This window comes from Crocuta crocuta, unplaced genomic scaffold, assembly GCF_008692635.1.
Source record: "Crocuta crocuta isolate KB4526 unplaced genomic scaffold, BGI_CrCroc_1.0 scaffold131, whole genome shotgun sequence".
NCBI lineage: Eukaryota > Metazoa > Chordata > Mammalia > Carnivora > Hyaenidae > Crocuta > Crocuta crocuta.
Genome location: NW_027528977.1, coordinates 10,603,159 through 10,616,536, shown reverse-complemented (window position 1 = coordinate 10,616,536; position 13,378 = coordinate 10,603,159). Strand labels below are relative to the sequence as shown.

The 13,378-nt window shown below is 39.4% G+C and overlaps 1 protein-coding gene across 1 annotated transcript in view; it reads left to right on the top strand.

Annotated features, from left to right (window-relative positions):
* SIMC1 (SUMO interacting motifs containing 1) overlaps positions 1-13,378 on the top strand; it is a 38,810-nt gene that overhangs the window by 15,565 nt on the left and 9,867 nt on the right. The window contains exons 5-6 of the mRNA XM_077757280.1: positions 4,011-4,163; positions 6,242-6,370. Coding sequence (XP_077613406.1) covers positions 4,011-4,163; positions 6,242-6,370 — 282 coding nt within the window. The remainder of the gene's footprint in view (positions 1-4,010; positions 4,164-6,241; positions 6,371-13,378) is intronic.

Below are 13,378 nucleotides of genomic sequence, written 5' to 3'. Positions count from 1 at the left end.
TGCTCAGGTCATGATCTCACAGTTCATGAGTTCGAGCCCAGCACAAGTCTCCATGCTACAGTGTGGAGCCTGCTTGAGATTCCCTCTCTGCCCCTTTAATGTACATGCATTCTCTCACTCTCTCTCAAAATAAATAAATAAAAACTTAAAAAAATTATACAGGATCCTAGGGGCCACGTATGTGGCTCAGTCAGTTAAGCATCCGACTTGGCTTCAGGTCATGATCTTGTGGTTCATGAGCTCTAGCCACGCGTTGGGCTTCATGCTGACAATGCAGAGCCTGTTTGGGATTCTCTCCCCNCCCCCCCCATCAGTCTCTGTACCAACTGTGTGTTGAGTACCAAAGCCTTCATGATTTTTGGCTTTTTTCAAGACCATCAGATGCCCTTTGGTATATTTCACAATTTTCCATACAGCCTCAGGAGATCTAGGAGAAAACCTTAACTTGCATAAACTTTTCACAGCTTCTATAAACCTAGATTTATTTCCATCTCCCTGAGTACCTCATTTGTCACTGCTAGTGAAAGTAATATAATAGGTCATGAAGCTAACTATAAGGTACAAGATGATAGCAAACATGTATTCCTTTTTTGTAGAATCAGGGCAAGTGAGAGCATCTGGAAGCTTCAGGACAGAAAACTACTATATCCTTGTATGAATGGGAGAAAATGTGATTTCTAGGGTGGCAATCTCAGGCTGGAATTTTCTTCCTGGAACTACAACCCTTGCTTTTTTTTAATTTTTTTTTTTTTTTTTTTTTTGAGAGAGAGACAGCATGAGTTGGGGAGGTACAGAGAGAGGGGGAGACAGAATCACAAGCAGGCTCCATGCTGTCAGTGCAGAGCCCAACATGAGCCTCGAACTCATGAACTGCAGGATCACAAAGTGAACAGGAATCAAGAGTCGGATACTTAACCAACTGAGCTGCCCAGGCACTCCAGTCCCTTGCTTTTTTGGAAATGGTTTTCACCAGACTAGTATACCAGCATCCTTTGTTTTTACCAGCATAATTGAAATTCTTCTTCTCATATTCATATTACCATATGTTCTTGCATGTTGTTAAAAATAGTTTTCTCCGGGCCTATATGGAATATTGACTATTGTAACTACTTTAATAAAAAAGGAGGAGCTTCATATTGTTTTGAGCATCAATTAGCTTCCACCCATAGTTTGCATGCCTATATCCATTTTCATAATTGTGGAATTTTTTGTAAAGTTTAAATGTTAATTATTATAGGATAGAAAATCAATAAGTAGACCTACAAAGAGCACAGGATAGTGTAGTTAGGTGCTAGTCAGAGTTGAGCCAAGTACTAAATAAACTCTGATTATTTTTCCTTTCATTCATACCCTTTTGTTTCCGTATAGTTAATAATTGCCTTACTTTTAGTTCCCCTGTATTCTTTCTGCACACTGGAAGTCAACCCCAAATTCTCTATTTGGCCTAAATCTCCCCTCGATGTTTATTTGCACTAGGTAGTCTTCTCCTTGAAGATCTATGGTGGAACTGTTTGACCTCCTTTAATCTGGATTAGTTGTCCTTTCTGCCAGCACTTATCATAAATGTGAGAAATTCCTTTCTTTGTTTCCAAAGTTGGATCTTTCCTTTATTTGCCCTGTCTCTTTCTTTCTTGGTGTACCCCCTAATTTGGATGGATCGGTCTCCAGTAGCTTCTTAGAAAGAGATGTGTAAAGTAAAATTTTGAGATGTCATATGTTTGAAAATATTTTATCTTCCTATATGTTGACTGGTAACTAAGTATAGATGGTTTTGGTTAGCAGTAACTTTTCTACAGAGTACTGCAGGAAATCTTCCATTGTCTTCTAGCTTCCACAATTGCTGTTTAAAAAGTCATAACTGGGGCGTCTGGGTGGCTTAGTCGGTTAAGCGTCCAACTTTCACTTAGGTCATGATCTTGTGGTTCGTGGGTTCGAGCCCCGCGTCGGGCTCTGTGCTGACTGCCAGCTCAGGGCCTGGAGCCTGTTTCAGTCTGTGACTCCCTCTCTCTGACCCTCCCCTGCTCACGCTGTCTCTCTCTCTCTCTCCTAGAAATAAATAAAATTTATAAAAAATAAAAAGTCATAACTATTTTGATTACTGATCCTTTGTATATCCCCTAATTTTTTCCTCTGAAAGTTTTTAGAATCCTCTTTTTGCCCAGTATGCTTGTTATGGGTCTGTATTCATCCATTGTTCTGGGCCTTCAGTGTGCTATTTCAGTCTAGGAACATCCTTCATTCCTGGAAAAGAGTTTTTTATCTCTGTTACCAAGTTTTTTATTTCCAAGAGCTCTTTTACTTTGTCTTTAAATGTTTCCTTTTAAAATTAATAAATATGGGGTGCCTGGGTGGCTCAGTGGGTTAGGTGTCCCAACTCTTGGTTTCGGCTCAGGTCATGATCTCACAGTTTTGTGAGTTCAAGTTTTGGGGGGGGGTTAATATAATTTATTGTCAAGTTGGCTAACATACAGTATATACAGTGTGCCCTTGGTTTTAGGGGTATATTCCTGTCATTCATCACTTACATACAACACCCAGTGTTCATCCTAACATATACCCTCCTCAGTGTCCATCACCCCCTTTCCCCTCTCCCCCAACTACCCCCTCCATGAACCCTCAGTTCTCTGTATTTAAGAGCCTCTTATGGTTTGCCTTCCTCCCTCTTTGTAACTATTCTTCCCCTTCCCTTCCCCCATGGGCTTTTAAGTTTCTCAAGTTCCACATATGAATGAATACATATGATATCTGTCTTTCTCTGATGGCCTTATTTCACTTAATATAATACCCTCCAGTTCCATCCACATTGCTGCAAATGGCAGGATTTCATTCTTTCTCATTGCCAAGTAGTATTCCATTGTATAGATAAACCACATCTTCTTTTTCCAATCATTAGTTGACGGACATTTAGATAGCCTTGGTTTTGTTTATTCTCTATGTAGTCTTATTTTCTCCCAGGTTGCTTTTTTGGGGGGAAGTAGAGTTGCTTTTGGCTATTTTGGTGCTTATCTCTCTTATTAGAATATCTCCATAAGTGTGTGGTAAACCTTGGGAGTCTATGTTGTGACAGTCTCAACAGCTGATGGAAGCTGAATCCATGGGAGAACTCGGCATTTCTGCACTTCCCTGTTCTTAGAAAATACCTTATCAGTGTCTTTAAGTCTTTCCTCTTGGGCTGGATGGGTTTTCCAGAGAAGACTTCCAGTTTCCCACGTGAAGGATAAAGACCAAGATGCCCAGTTTTTAGAAGACCAGTGTGGAAAATAGCCAGGGTCTTTGCGTTCAGCATATGTTCATTTAGTGCCATTGTTGCGTTTTGATGCCCTTGCCTCCCAGCTGTGCTGGGTGTCTTCGCCCAGAGACCCTCTGTTTTATCTCTCCGCTATGTAACATGCAGTGTAGGGTCTAAATTTCTCTTAGAGAACTTACAAACCATCATACTCCTCTTCCCTTACATCCTTTCATCCTCGCTCAGGGAAGCCTTGTACTGTCATTGCAGAACTTAGTGAGGAGTCTTTCTTTTTTGGTAAATGTGCTTAAATAGGATTGCTCTTCTCTACTGCTAGTGTAGGATTCAGCTTTCCCAATTCTGCTAAGTCACTTAAAACCCATCCCTGGGCTAAAGTCATAGATTTAGATTAAAAATCATCCTCAAAGCATGATATACTTGCCTTATTTAATTAGTTAATTGGTTATCTTTGATTTTATAATCAGCATCTCTAACTTTCTACCCGCTCAGGAAGCCATAGATAGTACTCTTTGACCTCAGAAGTACTTTTCAATAATTAGAACTCACAAAAATGTCAGTATTTTAGTTAGCTCTTATAACCTTACTGCAATTAAATGTGGGGTTTCCATTAGACTTATTTAAATATCGAAAATCTCTACAAAGAGCCCTCTTTGTTGCCTTTGGGGAAATCTTGGGCCTTGGAGCCCAGGTTAAGGTTGCAGTTTTGATCACCATACAGTAAGACAGAAGTCTAAACTTTTTTTTTTCTTATTTTCCACTACAGGGATGTTATCAAGTGGTTGGTCAAAGTAGTGACTGAAGACGGATTAACTCAGCCCACAAGTGGGAATCAGACCTCTCCAGGAACAGGAATCTTGAAGGCCACCAGTAGCCATCCTTCTCCCCAGCCTAACCTGACAAAGAACACCAATCAGCTGTAAGGGGCAGGCAGAAGTTGTCTTTCCCAGGGCTATTGGGATTTATTGCTTTAGAGAACAGCACCATTCCTAGAAGTTTCCACAAAGTTAGTAATCTCTTGTAATAGGCTGATTTTTACTAAAGACTATCTTAGTTTGACTAAAGGCTAAATTCTAATGCCAAAGCTAAACAAGGCACATGATTTCCCTCTTAGATGAATAGGACTTCACGAAGTGAACATAAATTCACAAAGTTGAAGTGAAACAAAAGCGAGGGGATGCTGCCCTCCATTCCCTGGATTCCAGGAGACACTGCAGGGTTACAGCTCCTCATTACTTCAGCCATCCAGCAACAGAAGAAGAGCAAGAGTCAGGGATAGTGGGTGTTCTGGCAGCCTGTAAGGACCTTCACGTCTCTCCTCCAGGCCTGGGAGAAGAGTAGCGGTTTAACCTGCAGATTCCAACAGGTTATAACAGCAATGGCTCAGAACAGGGCAGGCCCCGTTACCTCAGACCACACTGAAAAGAGATTCCTGGCATTTCTGTTACAGGATTGAGGGTGGTTTTGGCATTTTTTTGAGAGAGGCCAGGATCTTAGAGTCCAAAGCTGTCATTGCACACATCACCTACTACTACTCCATGTCAGTCATATTGTTAAAAACCAGTCACACTTGACATTTCAAATACAGCGTTTGTGCCTAAATTCACAATGCTATTTTATAATCTGGTTGCATTGATCTGATTTACATATAAAGCCTATGGGTTTTAACTAATTGAAGAGACAATCTTATATCTAAAGGGAGAATGTTTAGAACAATAAAGCATTTGCTTGGCAGACTGGGAAAGGCCCTAAAGTAGGGTTATCCGAGAACCTCAGTATACAGACCTAACAGAGAGGCAGACACTGTTCCTTCATTGGAAGATAGTCTATATCATAATCTAAATTATTATTTATTATAAGTAAATATTAGGAGAAAGAAAAATAAACCCCTCTAAAAGTCAATTTCTCAGGATGTTAACAACAATAAGCACTACCATTTACCATTAATGAATGTGTATCTGCCAAATATCTTACATAGCACTCACAACTTTCTGAAATAGGTGGTGTTATTTTCCATTTTTAGAAATGAGAAGACGGACTCAAAGCAGTTTAGTCATTTGTCAGAAGTGGACCAACTTCTTTTTTTTTTTTTAATGTTTTATTTATTTCTAGGAGAGAGAGAGAGACAGCATGAGCAGGGGAGGGTCAAAGAGAGAGGGAGTCACAGACTGAAACAGGCTCCAGGCTCTGAGCTGGCAGTCAGCACAGAGCCCGACGCGGGGCTCGAACCCACGAACCGCGAGATCATGACCTAAGCGAAAGTCAGACGCTTAACCAACTAAGCCACCCAGGCGCCCCAGAAGTTGACCAACTTCTAATTGCAGAACCAGAATCTGATGCCACAGCCCCTGGGCCACCTCTTGTGTTACTATAGCTGCAGATTTTCTGAAAACAGAGCCCTTTCTTCCACCACAAATAATGATGCATGTTAGAAAAGGCTGACTTCAGGCCAGGCCCACCTTTCTGAGGGGTGGCCTGCATTCTTTCGGCCACATCAACCTGGCTCCCTCCCACATTAGGGCTGATGGGAGAGAGGGTCACAGTCCACTAGTTGAAGTTCTGAGACTGACTTAGTAAAAGATGACTATAAGGGAACCAGGAGCAGGAGAACCATATGATAAATATGTATTTTCTCCCGTATCAAAGAAATTCAAATAATTGATAGTCATTCTGGACCTGTTTCTTCATCTGGAAAATAGAGAAGTTATAGGTTACATGATCCTTAAAGTTCTCTAGATCCTATTTTTTTTAATTTAAAAGTAGCTTGCTTTTACAGCTCAGCACTTTGAGAGGTTCAGATAGTATGAGCTGGCAAAGGGATTAAGGAAGGTGAAATTGCTAAATAAAATTAGCATGCTGATGGTTCAAGTAGTTCTCCCTGACCTCGTATGTGCTTTACAAGATCCTTTAGTGCACTGGTGGGGGCACCCTCCCAGCTAGCAGGATGGCTCCTTGCCGGACTGTCTCACTCACTTGTGTTCTGTGTTCTGCACTCAGGATTGTGTGTCAGCTGCAGAGGATGCTGTCCATCGCCGTAGAGGTGGACAGGACCCCCACCTGCAGCTCCAATAAAATTGCTGAGATGATGTTTGGGTTTGTGCTGGACATTCCTGAGAGGAGTCAGAGGTTAGTCTTACTTTCGTTTCTGTTTTATGTTCTGGGAACAGAATTTCAAAAGAAAATTCCAAACAGTAGTTAAATTGGGAAAAAAGAGAAGGACGGATAGTTTCTGCTCTTGAACCTTTTGAAAGAAAGAGGGTTTCAACTAATTATTTGAAACTAAGACGTAACCACTTGAGAACAGGCAGGATGCCTTAAATGGAACCTACAGTTTCTTACTTTATTCATTTGGCTGAGAACTTACTCACCCCTCAAGGTTCAGCTGTTCTCTGATCTTCAACCATAGGGCCTGATATAAATGTTCATTAAAGGCTTGGTGGATGAATGAAATAGGCATGTCCAATATTAGCAGAAGAAGAGGTGAGCCGAGGATGAGATAGTTGACCCTGTAGAATAAGCTCAAACAATTAAGAATAAGGAACTCAATTTCTCTAAGAATATTAGTAAAGTGTTTCCTCTAGGAGGAGACAAAGAAATAGAGTTCTTGGCAGGGACCAGTGATTCTTTCTTTAAACCAGTAATTTTAGAATCCAGAGGAAAAATAAATGAATGAATGAATGAATGAACATGAATTCATGAATAGTTGCTGGTATAGGAAGTAACCATGAGAGAGCCATTGTACAGTAGGGTGTCTTGGGGAAATGATCTCTGTCAGAGCTCCATGTGTGACTTCTGATCCCCATCCCATAAACTCCCAATTGGCAGGCAAGACTATGCTTATACAGTTCTGGTTCCTCTGTTAGAAGAGAATGTCATATCAAAATGTACTGTAATAGAGATTTAATTAAAATACCCCAGTGAGAATAAGAAAGACATTTATTGAGTCCCTACAATGACATGTGTCATTGACTCATTAACTATCTCATATTTTTATATGTTGTTCCTATTTAACAAATGAGAAAAATATTTAAAGTAGTGAAATGATTAGTCCACGGTTACACAGCTAATTGGATTAATAATACAAATTTAAACCCAGGACTTTTTAATCCCAAATTCAGTGTTCAAAGGAAGCAATATGTTATGGTGGTCAGACTGAAGGAAATGCTGTGCTTGCTCTATCACTTTGTCAGGAGTATTTCATTTGGTGGGTCCAACTCACATGCCATTCATTCATTTAAGCCTAGATTCTTATGAGAGATGGGAACTCTAAGGAATGGGTAACTATAAACACATTCAGACCTAACATTGACAAAAAATATTTAAATAAAGCCTGACCCTATTCTAAAATTCAGAAGGGGCAAATTGACAGGCACCCAAATTGTACTAGAAGATACTTTCATATAGCCTTTACCTTGGTTTATTTAAATTCTTTGAAGTTTAGGTATAATTTACGTACAATTAAATTATGTAAACTGATTTGCATAAGTATTCCATAGATTTTGACAAACGTATAACCCATGTGGCCTATCATTTTCTAGTGGCTCATTGATAGTATATAGCAATCCTGCTTCAACCTTGCTATATTCACTTATTATATCCAGCAGGAATACTTTTGTGGGTTTTTTTAGGATTTTCTACAAACACAACCATATTGTCTGCAAATAAAAGCAGTTTAACCTCTTCCTTTCAAATCTGTATGCCTTTTGCTTCTTTTTCCTGCCTTATTACATGGGCTAGCACCTCCAATAGCTTGTTGGAGAAGGATAAGAGCAGACATCCTTGCCTTATTCCTAATCTTAGTGGGAAAACAGTCAGTCTTTGACCAAGTATAATGTTAGCTGTAGATGTTTCATAGAAGGTTGTCTGTTAGATTGAGGAAGCTTCCTTCTATTTCTAGTTTCTGTGGTGGAATGTTTTATCAAGAATAGGTATTGAAACTTGTGAAATATGTTTTCTGCATCTATTGAGATAATCATAATTTTTCCCCTTTATCACATTGATGTGATGAATTATACTAATTAATTTCCTAATGTTAAACCAATCTTCCATTCCTGAAATCAAAATTGTACTTGATTGTGATATGTTACCCTTTTTGTGTATTGACAGATTCATTTACTAACATTTTATTAAGGGCTTTTGCATCTGTGTTTACAAGGAATATTGAGCTGTAGTTTTCTTATAATGTTCACCCTCATATTTAAAGAAATATAAATTAAAACAACACTGAGGTGCCATTTCTCACCTACCCAAATAGTAAGAATTTTGAAGTACAATAAATACACTCCAGTAGAGAGGTTTTGAGGGGCACCTTGCTGGCGCTTGGTAGAGCATATGACTCTTGATCTCAGAGTTGTGAATTCGAGCCCCATGTTAAGTGCACAGATTACTTAAACATAAAATCTTTAAAAAAGAGAGAGAGGTTTTGAGAAAGCATGTGAGCAAAACTCGCATGTTGCTGGTGGGAATGCAAAATGGTGCAAACCTATTGGGAATTTTGCATTATCTAACAAACGAGATGAACATTTATCTCTTGACCCAGCAATCTCACTTGTAGGAATTTGCCCGGAAGATATACTTCTAACAGTATGAAAATACCACATGTAGGATATTCACTGCAGCATTGTTTATAATTATAAAACATTAGAAACAACCCAAATGCCCATTCATAGGGCAGTGGTTGAATACCCACAGGACATCTACACAATGGAGTATTATGCAGCTATAAAAAATAAAAATTAAAAGTAGGAGAAAATCTCTGACCTGATTTCCAAAATACATTATTAAATTAAAAAGGCAAAATGCAAAAGAGCATTCACAGAAAATTATATATATCTTTTTCTAAGAAAAATTTTTAAATGTAGATGATTATGATAATTTGTCAAAAAAGGAACAAAGTTAAGAAAAACAGCAGACTGGAAAAAAAAAAAAAAGATAAATGGCAGGCTAATCAAATTGCTTACATCCAGGGGGTGGATGGCAATGGGCTGGAAGAGAAAAGGTACTAGGCCAGAGTGGTAATGGTGGTGCTGGTGGTGGTGATGGTGTAATACTTCCAAATACACTTCTTTGTATAGTTATAACTTTTTATATACTCAAAAAAGGAGAATAAGTCAACAAGAGAGTTGAAAGATATCAACAAGGGAGAGCCTAACATGGAATAAGACAAATAAACCTAATTGTGGTTTAAGTAAATAACGTAACTGGGGGTGAGGGGAGGCGTATGAGGGGAGGCATGTGAGGGAAAAACAAGCCCAAGTAACTTTTTTTTTTTTTTTAATAATTATGGATTCACAGGAGGTTGCAAAAATTAATACAGAGAGGTCCTGTGTACCCTTCACCCTGTTTTTCCCCAGTGATTACATCTTACATAACTATAGTACAATATCACTAACAGGAAATTGACGTAGGTATAATCCACAGATCCTATACAGATTTCACCCATTTTACATGCACTCATTTGTGTGCAGTGTGATCACATGTGTAGATTCATAGAGTCACATAACTACCAGCATAATCCAGGACTGTTCCATCACCACAAGGATCCCTTTCCTTTCATTGCCACACCATCCATCATCCCCAATCCCTGGCAACCACTAATCTGTCCAAGTAATTTAAAACACAGTATTTGGACTAAATATTCTCAGGCTAAAGAGAAAATGAAGTGTAAATAAATATTGAACTCTTTTTCACAGAGGTATAAGTTAACGAATTAAAAACTATCTTATATGTATTCTAGGATTAAACAAATAAATGTATTGTGGATAATGAGAGCCAAGTTTCTCACTGTCAGAGAAGAGAGTTACACATATGAAAAGGGGAAAGGATAGAAGGAACCCTGTGGTGCTGGATTGGAATTGGAGGTATCAATATGAACTTGTGGTTTCTAATAAGTACGGATAAAGAAATAGATATACATGTGTGACGGTGTGTGTGTGAGTGTGTGTACGCATTCATTCATCATTTTTCTACCTCTGCCCACTGAGAGAACATAAAAATAATTACACTTTAGTAGCAAAGTACCCACCTAGTACCCAGATCTTTGTTTCTAAATACCAATTTACACTAAGAGGAACAAGAGTTCCTTGAAGAAAAGGATACTTCCACAGCTGAGGTAGGGAAAAGTACAAGATGAGCCTGCAACATCTTGTGCCAGAAAGTAAGGAAATGTTCAGACATGTCACAAGACACACGAGCCAGCTTACAGGGTTTTGCTGACCAAATCTGGGATAATTTGGCATCAAAATAAACATTGACAGTAAAAGACTATAAACAATTAAAGAAAATAAGAATCTACGATTCTAATATGACAGGAAACAAGGAAGAGAAGGCACTTTCTTCCTTACAGTTGAAAGCCAGCTAATGAGTATAAGAAGAAATGATGAGTTGGGGAAAAAATGCCATTTGACAGGCATCGTGATAATAGCTAGTATCACTATTAAAATGGTGAAAGTTTGTGGGGTACCAAGATATTTGCGTAATTTCAAAGTATACTGCCACAACATGCTCATTAACTATAAAGGGGAAAAAATAACTTTTTAGTGGAGGCCCTACCTTAGTCACTAAGTGATCAAAGTCAACACCAACAATAAGAAAAGTTGGCATCATGTGCCTTTTGATATGATGCACTGAGAAAAACAAAACCTAATTCTTGTGGTACTCTTGCCCCAAAATGTATAACCTCAGCTAATTGTGGGAAAATATCAAATCCCAAATGAGAAACATTTTATGAAAAACAACTGACCTGCACTTTTTAAAAATGTCAATGTCATGAAAGACAAAGTAAAGTTGAGGAACTAACTGTAAAAACAGATAATACAATGTGTAATCTGTGATTTTCTTTTGTTATAAATAGCATGAGGACAATGAAAAAACTGATTAAAGTCTATGGATAATATTATGTTAAAGTTAATTTCCTGATTTTGATCATTGTATTTGGTTATCTAAGAGAATGTCCTTGTTTTTAGGAATTCTACACTGAAGTATTTAGGGGTAAATGGGCATCATGTCTGCAGCTTACTCTCAAATAGTTAAGAGAAATCAATAGAAAAGCAAAGATAAAAGGATAAAGAAGATGTGATAAGCATTTGGTGAAAAGCACTAATGGTGTTTGGGAATTCTTTGTACTATTCTTGCAACTCTTTGAGTCCAACAAAAAGTTAGGAAAAAAGGGTATGTTTATTGTAAGTAGCATATAGTCTGAGTATTTTTTAAAGCTTTTTCTTTTTAACGTTTATTCATTTTTGGGAAACAGCATGAGCAGGGGAAGAACAAAGACAGGGAGACACAGAATCTTAAGTAGCCTTCAGGGTCTGAGCTGTTAGCACAGAGCCTGATGCAGGGCTCGAGCTCATGGACCACGAGGTCATGAGCTGAGCTGAAATCATATGCTTAACTGACTCTGCCACCCTGGTGCCCCTAGTCTGGGATTTTTAGTCAGCTGACAATCCTTACCTTTTAATGGGAGTTATTTATTCCATTTACATTTAATTGTTGGTTTTATATCTATTATCTTGCTATTTGCTTCCTATTTGTCTCTCTCTCCTTTGTTCATTTTTACCTCCTTTTCTATCTTCTTTTGGATGAAATATTTTCTATTCCATTTAGTCTTTCTTACTGGCTTTTAGCTTTTTTTAATTAAAATTTTATTTTGGGACACCTGGGTGGCTCAGTCCATTAAGCATCCGACTTCAGCTCAGGTCATGATCTCCCACAAGCCCCGTGTCCAGGCTCTATGCTGACATCTCAGACCTTGGAGCCTGCCTTGGATTCTGTGTCTCCTCTCTCTCTGCCCTCCTTCCCTCACACTCTGATTCTCTATCAAAAATAAACATTTTAAAAAAATTGGGAGGGGAAGCACCTGGATGGTTCAGTCTGTTAAGTGCCCGACTTTGGCTCAGGTCATTATCTCACAGCTCATGGGTTCGAGCCCTGCATCGGGCTCTGTGCTCATAGCTCAGAGCCTAGAGCCTGCTTCAGATTCTGTGTCTCCCTCTCTGTCTCTACCCTGCTCATGCTCTCTTTCTCTCAAAAATAAAATAAACATTTAAAAAATGTTTATATTTTATTTTGACATAATTAGATATTTGCATTAGTTACAAGGAAGACCACAGAGAGATCCCGTGTGCTCTTTAACCAGTTTCCCCAATGATCTCATTTCAAAACCGTAGTTCAGTCTCACAACCGGGACATTGAGACTGATACAAACAAGACACAGAACATTTTCATCACCACAAGGACTACTCATGTTGCCCTTTTATAGCCATAGGCACTTCCCTCCCACCCCATCCCTTCTCAACCTCTGGCGACTAATCTGTTCTCCATTTTAACACTTTTTTCCCTTGTCGAATAATGTTTTATTGTGTGCTGGACATTATGAATGCTGTATTATTGAGAGTTTTTGTGGGTTGTTGGGTTTTTTTAAGAGTATTGAGTTTTATTCTGGCAATTAATTTGCTGGCAGATTTGCTTTCTCCTGTTGAGGCCTGTTTCTAGGATTTGTAAGGGTGGCTCAAAAGCAGCCCTTATTATAAAGGCTGGAGTCTGGAGGCCTAGTCCTTTTAGGGTCTCACCGAAGGTGCAAGGTGTTCAGTGAGGTCTCCTCACTCTGGCTCATTGAAACCCCGGTGTCTGTCAGCATTGGAAGATCTCCAGAATCTCCACTCAGCTCACAGTCCCTCCAGTTGCTGTTGTCTCTCAGGCTTTTGTGCTTCCTGGACGTGTGACAGGGCCCCTTTACACACATTGCTTGAGCTTTTCTCCTCCAACACGAATTCTGGCCACCTCAGCTGTCCTGACCTCAGTCTCTGCTCTGCCCCACAAGCCCACTGTTCTGTGTTTGGGGCCCACACTTCCCTCTGCCTTAGTTAGAAAGTGCCCCTCATGAGGGGCGCCTGGGTGGCTTAGTCGGTTAAGCGTCTGACTTTCGCTTAGGTCATGATCTCGCGGTTCGTGGGTTCGGGCCCCGCGTCGGGCTCTGTGCTGACTGCCAGCTCAGAGCCTGGAGCCTGTTTCAGTCTGTCACTCCCTCTCTCTCTGACCCTCCCCTGCTCACGCTGTCTCCTGCTCGCTCTCGCCTAGAAATAAATAAAAATATTAAAAAAAAAAAAAAAGAGAAAGTGCCCCTCATGAGAAATC